The sequence below is a fragment of the Ascaphus truei genome, chromosome 3 (genome assembly GCF_040206685.1).
Source record: "Ascaphus truei isolate aAscTru1 chromosome 3, aAscTru1.hap1, whole genome shotgun sequence".
Classification (NCBI taxonomy): domain Eukaryota; kingdom Metazoa; phylum Chordata; class Amphibia; order Anura; family Ascaphidae; genus Ascaphus; species Ascaphus truei.
In genome coordinates this window covers 429,939,965-429,953,837 of record NC_134485.1, presented here as the reverse complement: position 1 = coordinate 429,953,837, position 13,873 = coordinate 429,939,965, and the positions used below count along the sequence as shown (strand labels likewise).

The 13,873-nt window shown below is 51.2% G+C and overlaps 1 protein-coding gene across 4 annotated transcripts in view; it reads left to right on the top strand.

Annotated features, from left to right (window-relative positions):
* The window catches only part of STXBP5L (syntaxin binding protein 5L), a 575,500-nt gene that overhangs the window by 400,403 nt on the left and 161,224 nt on the right, over positions 1–13,873 (top strand). For all 4 annotated transcript variants that reach the window (XM_075592898.1, XM_075592896.1, XM_075592897.1 and 1 more), the window contains exons 11-12: positions 2,734–2,806; positions 7,056–7,203. In XM_075592898.1, the coding sequence (XP_075449013.1) occupies positions 2,734–2,806; positions 7,056–7,203 (221 nt within the window). The remainder of the gene's footprint in view (positions 1–2,733; positions 2,807–7,055; positions 7,204–13,873) is intronic.

Genomic DNA, 13,873 nt, shown 5'->3' with positions numbered 1-13,873 from the left:
TGCGAGATCGTGTGTTTCCGCAGGGCTATCCGTGCGAGATCGCGTGTTTCCGCAGGGCTATCCGTGCGAGATCGCGTGTTTCCGCAGGGCTATCCGTGAGAGATCGCGTGTTTCCGCAGGGCTATCCGTGCGAGATCGCGTGTTTCCGCAGGGCTATCCGTGAGAGATCGCGTGTTTCCGCAGGGCTATCCGTGAGAGATCGCGTGTTTCCGCAGGGCTATCCGTGCGAGATCGCGTGTTTCCGCAGGGCTATCCGTGAGAGATCACGGTTTCCGCGGGGCTTTCCGTGAGAGATCACGGTTTCTGCGGGGCTTTCCGTGCGAGATCGAGTTTCCGCGGTACTTTCCATTAGAGCTCACGGTTTCCGCGGGGCTTTCCGTGCGAGATCTCGGTTTCCGCGGGGCTTTCCGTGCGAGATCGAGTTTCCGTGGGGCTTTCCGTGCGAGATCGCGGTTTCCGCGGGGCTTTCCGTGCGAGATCGCGGTTTCCGCGGGGCTTTCCGTGCGAGATCGCGGTTTCCGCGGGGCTTTCCGTGCGAGATCGTGGTTTCCGCGAGGCTTTCCGTGCGAGATCGCGGTTTCCGCGGGGCTTTCCGTGCGAGATCGCGGTTTCCGCGGGGCTTTCCGTGCGAGATCGTGGTTTCCGTGAGGCTTTCCGTGCGAGATCGCGGTTTCCGCGAGGCTTTCCGTGCGAGATCGCGGTTTCCGCGGGGCTTTCCGTGCGAGATCGCGGTTTTCGCGGGGCTTTCCGTGCGAGATCGCGGTTTCCGCGGGGCTTTCCGTGCGAGATCGCGGTTTCCGCGGGGCTTTCCGTGCGAGATCGTGGTTTCCGCGGGGCTTTCCGTGCGAGATCGCGGTTTCCGCGGGGCTTTCCATGCGAGATCGAGTTTCCGCGGGGCTTTCCATGCGAGATCGTGGTTTCCGCGGGGCTTTCCGTGCGAGATCGTGGTTTCCGCGGGGCTTTCCGTGCGAGATCGAGTTTCCGCGGGGCTTTCAGTGTGAGATCGCGGTTTCCGCGGTGCTTTCCGTGCGAGATCGCGGTTTCCGCGGGGCTTTCCGTGCGAGATCGCGGTTTCCGTGGGGCTTTCCGTGCGAGATCGAGTTTCCGCGGGGCTTTCCGTGCGAGATCGCGGTTTCCGCGGGGCTTTCCATGCGAGATCGAGTTTCCGCGGGGCTTTCCGTGCGAGATCGAGTTTCCGCGGGGCTTTCAGTGTGAGATCGCGGTTTCCGCGGTGCTTTCCGTGTGAGATCGCGGTTTCCGCGGGGCTTTCCATGCGAGATCGCGGTTTCCGTGGGGCTTTCCGTGCGAGATCGCGGTTTCCGTGGGGCTTTCCGTGCGAGATCGAGTTTCCGCGGGGCTTTCCGTGCGAGATCGCGGTTTCCGCGGGGCTTTCCGTGCGAGATCGCGGTTTCCGCGGGGCTTTCCGTGCGAGATCGCGGTTTCCGCGTGGCTTTCCGTGCGAGATCGCGGTTTCCGCGGGGCTTTCCGTGCGAGATCGTGGTTTCCGCGGGGCTTTCCGTGCGAGATCGCGGTTTCCGCGGGGCTTTCCGTGCGAGATCGTGGTTTCCGCGAGGCTTTCCGTGCGAGATCGCGGTTTCCGCGGGGCTTTCCGTGCGAGATCGCGGTTTCCGCGGGGCTTTCCGTGCGAGATCGCGGTTTTCGCGGGGCTTTCCGTGCGAGATCGCGGTTTCCGCGGGGCTTTCCGTGCGAGATCGCGGTTTCCGCGGGGCTTTCCGTGCGAGATCGTGGTTTCCGCGGGGCTTTCCGTGCGAGATCGCGGTTTCCGCGGGGCTTTCCGTGCGAGATCGTGGTTTCCGCGAGGCTTTCCGTGCGAGATCGCGGTTTCCGCGGGGCTTTCCGTGCGAGATCGTGGTTTCCGCGAGGCTTTCCGTGCGAGATCGCGGTTTCCGCGAGGCTTTCCGTGCGAGATCGCGGTTTCCGCGGGGCTTTCCGTGCGAGATCGCGGTTTCCGCAGTGCTTTCCGTGCGAGATCGCGGTTTCTGCAGGGATTTCCGTGCGAGATCGCGGTTTCCGCGGGGCTTTCCGTGCGAGATCGCGGTTTCCGCGGGGCTTTCCGTGCGAGATCGTGGTTTCCGCGAGGCTTTCCGTGCGAGATCGCGGTTTCCGCGGGGCTTTCCGTGCGAGATCGCGGTTTCTGCAGGGATTTCCGTGCGAGATCGCGGTTTCCGCGGGGCTTTCCGTGCGAGATCGCGGTTTCCGCGGGGCTTTCCGTGCGAGATCGTGGTTTCCGCGAGGCTTTCCGTGCGAGATCGCGGTTTCCGCGGGGCTTTCCGTGCGAGATCGCGGTTTCCGCAGTGCTTTCCGTGCGAGATCGCGGTTTCTGCAGGGATTTCCGTGCGAGATCGCGGTTTCCGCGGGGCTTTCCGTGCGAGATCGCGGTTTCCGCGGGGCTTTCCGTGCGAGATCGCGGTTTCCGCTGGGCTTTCCGTGCGAGATCGCTAATAATAATAAATAGAATACTCAATAATAATACACAATAATAATAATAACACACAATAAGAATACATTATTGTAACAAAATGTTCATTATTCAAATACCAATTGGAACAATTTACATTATCAGACTTGTGTCAGATTTCGATCACAAATCCGCTGAAACGGTAATAGTTTAGGAGATGATTACTTTCACATTAGGTGAGTTCTAATTACAGGTTTAATTGGAAATCTCTGCCTGGGAAGCACAATAACTGGGGGTTATTTCCCCTCACGCAGAATTCCAGGAGCCGTATGCCGTGGCGGTCCTGCTGGAGAAGGATCTTATCGTCGTTGATCTTACACAAAGCAAGTAAGACCGCGCATTTCTCCATCATGCATCCCCCCTACTGCTATATTATTACCGTTTTAACCCACATTTTTTCACATTTATTTTACCAGGATGTATACAGTATATTGAGACAAACTCATTTGCGGCCACGATAAGGATTGCTAAGTGAGATAAAATGATCACACAACATTTTAGTTAGAAATCAATTTAGTAATTATGCAATAAGTCGAAGACTGAGCCACTGATTGAGCCACCTGTGCTGAAGCAGGGATATCCTTAAAACCTGACCTGTTGGTGGCCCTTGAGGACTGGAGTTGGCCGCCCTTGCTCTACACCATTAAAATAGTAACTGAAAACCAAATGATTGGACAGGAACACATAGTGTCACCTATGTTATTCCAGAAGCTTTCTTTCCCGGGTAATGTATAAATAAGCACAATAACACACGTTGGCGATTTTAGAACGCTGAATGCGTTCAACACTTGTGCGTCTAAATAATTGGCTTCAAGTTCCTAACACCCGACTCCACTATGCACACGAAGGTTGTAGTCCTTTTATTAAAGGTTGCGGATAAGCGGAGGGAATCACAGCAGCCTTTAAAATATGCTTACAAATCATACAATCCATACTTAATCGATAAAAACCCAAACTCCCTACAATAAAAAATACAAGAATCATGTTACAGCCCCGCCCCCGAAAACAAAAGATACAAGCAGATACTGTGTATCCATACTCCATAAAGGTTATGAAAGGAATCTTCCATATACATAAAAATGTATTCTTAAATACTATATTTCCTGTTTAATGCAGCCATCCCAGCTACTTAATGACCTATGGCCTGAATTGACTAAAGATCAACATTTTTGCGCAAAAAAACAAAAATGGAGTTATAAAATATTGGTATCGAGGAGGTACAGTATTGTCTTTTAAATTCCGCCAGATTTGCTAAGAATTCCATATTCATAAGTGGATTGCAATATCCCAGCTAATCTGCAGGCACCAAAACAGCCGTAACTCAGCATTAAATACCACTAGTGGTGCAACTAAGGGTTAACTCAGAGAGACCAGCGTTGATCAGACATAGTGATGCAATTTGTTGGGTTGAGGGGCGTTGGGAATTGGAAGGCTCCCACTTTTCTAGCATAGCCTTATATAAAAGGCCCGTTAAGAAACCCCCATAGCAGAAAATAATTAACCCCTATCATGCCTGAGGATGTAAGTTCAAATATAGGATAAAGTATCTCGTCATCTAAATTTAGTGTACAGTAGCTTGATGAACCTACGTCTTTTATTTCAATCTATGTAACTATGTAACTATGTAACTGTACCAATCTAAAACATACAACAAACACCCTGTCAAAAATCGATGTGTGTACATTTTAGGTCTTCAGTATCCCAAGTGACCAACTGGTCATAAGTTGACCACCACTAACTGGCTACTTGGCTTTCTAATATATGAATACGTGACCATTGTACACATAGGCAAGATCGGTCTGACACCAGACTGGGGTTGGTGATAAAATTGATAGATCAAGTTAGGAGATGGTCCATATTACCCTCAGAGACGCACACGGGTAGATCGCTGCTCCGACTCACTCAACAAGGCGATGTCTCGAGTCCGGATATTCTAACGTGGATTCTGCTTTATGGCAGAAAGTACAATACTCACGTTACAATGTCCTGCTGACCCCAGCATGTTATCGAGTGCGACGAACCGCCGACCTACAGGTGATAGCATCTGAGAATATTTTTCACCAGGTATTAGCGTTTGAATAGGTCATTAGCGGGTAATTCTTCATTTCCATACATTTGCATTGCTGTTAAATTGAACTCTTGCATATTGTAATTAGACGATGCATTCTCATTTGCACGCTAATTATGGACCCTGGTGTCAAATTAAGCCTGCATTTAATCACTGTGATAAAATGAGTTGTCGTTGCGTTATTGAAGCGTTAAATCCTTGGTAGATACGGCGGTACAAATAACGCATTTTTTTAACCATTAATAGAGTGATATCAATATCGAAATTGAGTAAATCTGGCTCCAAATGTACAGTAATCCCTTCTTTTCCTTGCACATTGTGACCAGGTGAAATTGTTCAGTAAAATATTCATGTGAAATCATTTTTTCAGGCACTTTTACAAACGGGCATTATTTACTTTTGCAGGAAACGTATTTATAACGGCCGCTTTAGGAGAGCTGTAATATTATTTCCATAACTAAGTATGGGCAAACATCAGCATGCACAGCAGGCTCTGTTGTACTTATAATAACATGGTAGAATATCGTCACACTACTTAGCTCTTTGATTGTATTGCAAACCTAGTATATATGTTTCTGTGACTTTAAGCTAGGGGTCTCAAACTCGGTTCTCAAGGGCCACAAACAGGGCAGCTTTTATGAATATCCCTGCTTCAGCACAGGTGGCTCAATCTGAGCCACTGATTGAGCCACCTGTGCTGAAGCAGAGACTGATTGAGCCACCTGTGCTGAACCAGGGATATCCATAAAACCTGGCCTGTTGGTAGCCCTTGAGGGCTGAGTTTGGGACCCCTGCTTTAAGCCATGTCAGCCCAGCTATTGGTCCTCACATTGTCCTACTGTATAATATTATTTACGGTGAGCATTACACAAATATTCCTTGTGTCCAACACTGCATTAATAAGGCCAGGAGGAGAGATTCCTCCCCCAAATAATGTTACTGTTTAATGCTTGTAAGAATGGTCTAAATAATGAAGCTAGAGGTTTTGCATATTTACTCGTCTTTTATGCTAAATAAAACCTAATTGCTTTTACAACATTGATAGTACTAAAAGTGACACATTTTAGCTAAAAAAAACGATATATGTTATTTATTTTTTTTTACTATTTTTGCATGGAAATTGGTAAGCAAGACATTGATGGGAAGGGTGACAGATGCATTTTACCAACAACTAGTTGAATGTTGAGGTTCATTAAAATTACATGTAATTGAATGAAAATAACAAAAGGCATTTTAACCCCTTCACTGCAATATCTCTGTCGGGCCCATTTGCACAGAGTTCCGTTAAATCGCGGCAAATAACATCTAAGGTGGTGACGGACGTTAAGAGAGCGAGACTCTCTCTTCTTCAATAGAGTTCCAAGTGCTCTCTGTACCCCCCAAACACACACCTGTATACAGCACGGGGACACACCTGTGCAGAGACTGGACGATACCTGGACATATGCTAATGTGGCTATGCTAAGTATATTCTAATGATTTCAATGAGCACATACCACAGGTGAGGTCCTTTTCGTGCACAGTGTCTCTCCACATGTGATATGAAGGTGTGCTTTGGGGAGGTATTTAAGCGGCTTGGACTTTAGCAAAGAGACTCTCTATCTATCTCATGCTCATATTTCTGAGGTCTGGATGGGGAACCTTTAGGTATAACCTAACGGTAGTCCCCTGCGTTACCCTGAACGGCCCTTAGTAGACATGCGATGTTAGAAAGAACACCGCTTTTGCATACCATTAGCACTGATGGGTGGAAAAATGTAACCGCACGTTATTTCAAGGAGTAACACTGGGTTAACGTTGCGCTGGTCTTTTACTGGGTAGGCGTTACGAATAACCTTACGTTAATTTAGGTTGACGTTAGGTTAAATAGTTTAACGGAGCCTAGTGCATCTGGGCCTAACAGTGACGCGGCTAATGAAGAAATCATTGTGTCCCCAATATGTTGTTCTTGTTACTTCACTTGAACCTGTCTCTCGGTGTGGGGTAGCTTGGGGTTTTCACCGCCCACAATTCCCCTGTTTAGGAGAAATTCACTTTCAAAGCTCAGGTAAAAAAAAAAAAAGCACACAACGCCGCCAATCAGTGAGGGGAAACACTGCTCATCATAGGGGATGTTCCATTATTCCAGGAGTGGCCAACTCCCAGTCCTCAAGGGCCGCCGACAAGTCAGGTTTTCAGGATATCCCTGCTTCAGCACAGGTGGCTCAGTCAAAGACCTCGAAGGGCCCCCAACACATCAGGCTTTTAGGATATCCCTGCTGCAGCACAGGTGGCTGAAGCAGGGGTATCCTGAAACCCTGACCTGTTGAGGACTGGAGTGGGCCACCTTTGCCTTATTCATGGGCTCGCTGGCAATGATATTGATAATGTCAGTGGCCACTGGGAAGCTAAACAGCGAGACCCGCCGGTGTTAAAGAATTGGCCCCAATTCAGGTGAGACACGCCAACAAACCCTGTCATTTGTCATCCGCGTAACAGCACTAACCACTAACCAACTATCTCCGCTAGTTTCCCCATCTTTGAAAACCCTTACTCCATGGACATCCATGAGTCGCCGGTGACCTGCACGGAGTACTTTGCCGATTGCCCTCCGGACTTAATCCCCGTGCTTTATTCCGTGGGAGCCAAGCACAAAAAGCAAGGCTACAGCAGCAAGGTACAGTACCGTTTCCCTCTCTCGCTACGCTACAGCAGCAAGGTACAGTACCGTTTCCCTCTCTCGCTAAGCTACAGCAGCAAGGTACAGTACCGTTTCCCTCTCTCGCTACGCTACAGCAGCAAGGTACAGTACCGTTTCCCTCTCTCGCTAAGCGCTCTTTGAATGAGAAACCCAAGGTGTGTGTGTTAGAATTCTATTATTCTTCCAGTTCTTCCATGGAGTCGCTGGAATTGGCTTTGCATTGCAGCAGCACTGTAGGTTTCCTTTGTTGTTTTTGTTTTGTGTGTTTGTTTTTGTTATTACAGGATTGAAGCCGGGGGGGTCTCCAGAGCTGAACTGTATAATTTCAGCTCCGGGGACCCCCTGCTTCCAGAGATACTGACCTCCGTAGGGGGCGCCGGTATCTGCAGCCAGGGAGCTGTGTGTCTAACGAAACGGTGGTGTTTAAATGTCCCGCGTCAAGCGGGCCAATAGGAAGTCGTGATGTCATCCAGTGCGGCTTCCTATTGGCCCACGTGACCGGGACATTTAAACTCCAGCGAGATACCGGCGCCCTGTACGGAGGTAAGTATCTCTGGAAGCACGGGGTCCCCAGAGCTGAAATGAACGGAGCTCATCTCCAGAAACCCCCTGCAACAATGCTATAATAATAGAAATAACACAAGTGAACCTGTGATGCGGCTCTAACAGGAGGAACATATATTCTATCAATTCTATATTTTCTTTCAAGCGCATTTTTTTTGTTTTACTTTTCATTAATTTACCATTAAAATACCTAGCCCATCTCTTTTATTATTATTATCATCATTATCATCATCATCGTTTATTTGTGAAGCGCCAACATACAGTGTGGTGCAGCGCGGACGTACCCCGTCCTGGTGCAGGTGAAGACCTCCTGTACAGAAGGGCAGTCTGCACCTTGATGCTCCTTGGGATAATACATACAGGCAGTCCTCGGTTATCCAACACAATGCGTTACTCAAAATGGCGTTGTAAAGCGAAACGTTGTAAAGCGAAACGCGTTTCCCCATAGGAACACTGTTTAAATGAAAGGTTCCGTTCCTGAAGGCATTTTTAACACTAAAATACACCAAATATTTTATGCAGGCAATAAGATATGCAGCACACACATAAATTATATAGTGTATATACTGTATTATATATATAATATACCATAATAAATAATATATTATATAGTATAATATAATATTATATAGTATAATATTATATATATATACGCTCTTACGACGCTTTGCAACGTTGTTTATGTGAATGTGTATATATATATATACACACATACACAACGTTGCAAAGCGTCGTAAGAGCGTTGGATAAGCCATTTTGGCGTTGTAAAAATGAATATAGGTATGCATTGCACAGCGCTGGATAAGCCATTCGTTGTAAAGCGAAGCGTTGTAAAACTAGGACTGCCTGTATTGTGGTTTATTATAGACGTTTATTAACATCCACTATAATTTTTTTATCCAAACTCAATATCATCATATGTTGTTTTCACATGAAGTTTGGCTGGAGGGCTTCTCAATGAAAGGTCACGACTCCGCTTTCTCTGCTCCAGTTATATGTATCTGCCATCTGGTTTCCTTATTACCCCCCCCACCCCCCCCTGATTATTTTCGGACCTCTACCCTTTACCATAGTCATATTGTAGCCACGTTAAATCTGGGTCTGTACGTGACGACGGGTGTCTGGAATAGGATTGTGTTGCGTTCCACTGTTATTAGCCTACCTTGCATTAGTAAGGCACAGTCAGACATTTAAAACGGTTTAACTCCTCGTAACCTGAAAAAATACAAAATAAATGACCTGGTTTTAACGTGCCACAAGTGGATCGCTTATACAAATTCAATGACATTTCCACTACAGTTTGTTACACCTACTTTAAATTCAACATTTTTATGGCAAGTTAAATGAATAGAAAAAAGATTTTTTTTATCACTCCTTATAGCAGGGGGGCTTAACTCCAGTCCTAAAGCCCCCCTAACAGGTCAGGTTTTCAGGCTATCCCAGCTCCAGCACAGGTGGCTCAATCACAGGCTCAGTCTTTGACTCAGCCTCTGATTGAGCCACATGTGCTGAAGCAGGGACTGATTGAGGCACTGGTGCTGAAGCAGGGACTGATTGAGCCACCTGTCCTGAAGCTAGGATATCTTGAAAACCTGACCTGTTAGGGGGCTTGAGGACTGAGAATGTATATTCAATAAAGAAACCTTTTGTTCGCCCTCACGCGTGCAGGCTGCCTTCCCACCATTGACGTTTAATGAATAAACATACACATTTCAGGGATTATCAATATACTAATATTGATCACATACAGTACCCAGCACAGCTCTGAACTGCAAATGAGGTGGAAAGAAGTTGGCTTATGTAATAGACAGATTGTATTGTAATACAAAGGACACCTCTTAGGTTGGTTGCCTATGGAAATAAGAGGCTTTCATGTACTTCCTCTACCTTTCCTAGTGGTCCCTGGTTGGTTGTGTGAGGGGTCTTGCTCGGGGGGGGGGGGGGTCACATTTTCCACCAAAGAATATGCAGGGGGGCTCCCGTTAGCATTGATGTTGTGATCCTCACATCAGTGGATTGATGTCTCTCTGGGGATCAATACACAGGTCAAAAACATCAGCTAGGATTAGCTGCTTTCACAGAAATACATCCCTTCGGGACCAGTTACCCTGCTACTGTATACATGTTCTATCCCCACATTGTGACTGTGGAGGCTTGAATCTGCAGCCAGCTTCGAGATGCTGCTCGGTGGAAAGGAGCCGCCAATCAGAAACGGCACATTCACGGGTTGAGACTTCAGGCTACAGTTGACTTAGAGCAGAGGTGCTCAACTCCAGTTCTCAAGCCCCCATCCCCACCCCAACAGGTCAGGTTTTTAGGATATCCCTGCTTCAGCACAGGTGGCTCAATCAGTCCCTGCTTCAGCACAGGTGGCTCAAGCAGTCCCTGCTTCAGCACAGGTGACTCAGAGGCCCAGTATTCGACCCAATTTAAAACCCACCTCCTTAACGAAGCAAATGAGTAGCTCCATGCCCGATGCTATACACCTCATACATCGACCTTGGCCCCCTGCAGACGCACTTACCAGAACACCCTCCTACTGTCTCTGCACGTTCTTCCTACTTACCAATTAGATTGTAAGCTCTGCTGTACAGGGATTCCATTTCCTAATTCTTTATCTTCCCATTATGTGTTATTTGTATTATTTGTTATTTTTATTATTATGCCACATGTATTACTGATGTGAAGTGCTATGTACAGTACATTAATGTCACTATATAAATAAAGCTATATATACATACATGTATGTGTATATATATATATATATATATATATCTACTATATATTTCTGAAAGCGTCGTATGTGGCTATGTCTGTATGTGTCTCCCTGTGTCCCTCCCTGTGTCCCTAGCGGAAATCCCATTGGACCTTGGGCCAGGCCAATGAGATTGCTCCCTTGGGCCGCCCGCCCCCGCACACCTCTCATTGGCCTGAGGCGGAGTGACGGGCCAAAGGGGACACACACACACACACACCCCTCTGTCCCTCCCCCCCATCACGTGCGCCGCCCTGCACCGGCTCCCGGACGGAGGGGAAGCGCGGCCCTCCTGCCCCTGCCGCCAACTACAGGTTCCTCCCCCCTCGCTCTCAACCGGCTCCCGGAAACACGGAGGGTAAGCGCGGCACGGCCCTCCTACCCCAGCCGCCAATGCTCCCTTACCTCCCCGGCGCTAGCTTAACTCCCCGGCGCTACCTTAACTCCCCGCCCGCTGGGGGGGCCAAGCAGCCTCCTCGGATCTCTGTGTGTGTGTGTGTGTGTGGACATTTTACTCCTGCCAACAATTTGTGCCTCACTTTCATGCCCTACCCCTGCCCTTCCCCACCCCCCCCTACCCTTGCCCTTCACCCCTACCCCTGCTCTTCATCCCCCCTACCCGTGCCCTTCACCCCCCCTACCCTTGCCCTTCACCCCCCCTACCCTTGCCCTTCACCCCATCTACCCCTGCCCTTCACCCCCCCTGCCCTTCATCCCCCCTACCCTTTACCCCCCACCCCTGCCCTTCACCCCCCCTATCCCTGCCCTTCACCCCCCCTACCCCTACCCTTCCCCCCCCCCCGCCCTTCACCCCCCTGCCCTTCACCCCCCCTGCCCTTCACCCCCCCTGCCCTTCACCCCCTGACCTTCACCCCCCCTGCCCTTCACTCCCCCTGCCCTTCACCCCCCCTGCCCCTGCCCTTCACCTCCCCTGCCCCTGCCCTTCACCCCCCCTACCCCTGCCCTTCACCCCCCTACCCCTGCCCTTCACCCCCCCACCCCTGCCCTTCACCCCCCCTGCCCTTCACCCCCCCTATGCCTGCCCTTCACCCCCCACCCCACCCTTCACCCCCCCTGCCCCTGCCCTTCACCTCCCCTGCCCCTGCCCTTCACCCCCCCTACCCCTGCCCTTCACCCCCCTACCCCTGCCCTTCACCCCCCCTGCCCTTCACCCCCCCTATGCCTGCCCTTCACCCCCCACCCCCACCCCACCCTTCACCCCCCCTGCCCTTCACCCCCCTACCCCTGCCCTTCACCCCCCCTACCCCTGCCCTTCACCCCCCCACCCCTGCCCTTCACCCCCCCAACCCCTGCCCTTCACCCCTGCCCTTCACCCCCCCACCCCTGCCTTCACCCCCCCTCCCCTGCCCTTCACCACTGCCCTTCACCCCCCCCCTGCCCTTCATTCCCGCCCCTACCCCTGCCCTTCACCCCCGCCCCTACCACTGCTCTTCACCCCTGCCCCCTACCCCTGCACTTCACCCCCCTACCCCTGCCCTTCACCCCCCCACCCCTGCCCGTCACCCCCCCCACCCCTGCCATTCACCCCCCTGCCCTTCATCCCCCCTACCCCTGCCCTTCACCCCCCACCCCTGCCCTTCACCCCCCACCCCTGCCCTTCACCCCTGCCCTTCACCCCCCCACCCCTGCCCTTCACCTGCTCTATGCACATAAATAGCGCTATATAAATAAATATACATACATGCCAACATTGACCGTTGGGAATTCACTAAGGGAACAGCCCACTCTGTTGGGTAAAGCCAACCTTAATGATTGCTTCCTAGCCGTACAGATCGTCTTCCAGATAGTTCTTCAGCAGAGGTCAGGAACACGCTATCAATTCTGTGTGATTCCCAAAAATGTGTTCTCCACCTCGTACCTATGCATAATACATGCATAGCGGGTGAAGGATGTTCTTACCTTGCATTTATACAGGGATTTCTACTTCAGCAAGGTGGAAAAACATCAGGAACGAAGTTGAGTACAAGATATACATTCTAAGAACAAGTAATGGATCATTGCCCTCAAAGCCATTATTCTGACTCGTGCACACCGTGACAAGTGGTACAGTGTCAGGAAATTCACTCGCTCCCCTTAAATGCACACTGAGTCCTTCTTTCGTTTTGTTCTTTTATTGTAAAAGGCCAAACAATAACAAATGAGGGAGGGGAACTGGGGTATATGGCATAAGTGAGGGAGAGGTAAATTAAGATCATTTCTACCAGGAGATGGAATAATAAGCAGCTCCTAATGCCTGCTGGTTCCAAAAGAAAGCACAATGTCCTGTCCAGGCAGGAACAAACACACGGGCTGCGGGAATCGCAGGACACACGGGCTGAGGGAATCGCAGGACACACGGGCTGCGGGAATCGCAGGGCACACGGGCTGCGGGAATCGCAGGGCACACGGGCTGCGGGAATCGCAGGGCACACGGGCTGCGGGAATCACAGGACACACGGGCTGCAGGAATCGCAGGACACAAGGGCTGCGGGAATCGCAGGACACACGGGCTGCGGGAATCGCAGGACACAGGGGCTGCGGGAATCGCAGGACACACGGGCTGCAGGAATCGCAGGACACACGGGCTGCGGGAATCACAGGACGCACGGGCTGCGGGAATCGCAGGACACAGATTCTGCGGGAATCGCAGGACGCACGGGCTGCGGGAATCACAGGACGCACGGGCTGCGGGAATCGCAGGACGCACGGGCTGCGGGAATCGCAGGACACACGGGCTGCGGGAATCGCAGGACACACGGGCTGCGGGAATCGCAGGACACAGGGGCTGCGGGAATCGCAGGACACACGGGCTGCGGGAATCGCAGGACACACGGGCTGCGGGAATCGCAGGACACACAGGACACACGGCCTGCGGGAATCGCAGGACACACGGGCTGAGGGAATCGCAGGACGCACGGGCTGCGGGAATCGCAGGACGCACGGGCTGCGGGAATCGCAGGACGCACGGGCTGCGGGAATCGCAGGACGCACGGGCTGCGGGAATCGCAGGACGCACGGGCTGCGGGAATCGCAGGACGCACGGGCTGCGGGAATCGCAGGACGCACGGGCTGAGGGAAGCGCAGGACACACGGGCTGCGGGAATCGCAGGACACACGGGCTGAGGGAATCGCAGGACGCACGGGCTGCGGGAATCGCAGGACGCACGGGCTGCGGGAATCGCAGGACGCACGGGCTGCGGGAATCGCAGGACGCACGGGCTGCGGGAATCGCAGGACGCACGGGCTGCGGGAATCGCAGGACGCACGGGCTGCGGGAATCGCAGGACGCACGGGCTGCGGGAATCGCAGGACGCACGGGCTGCGGGA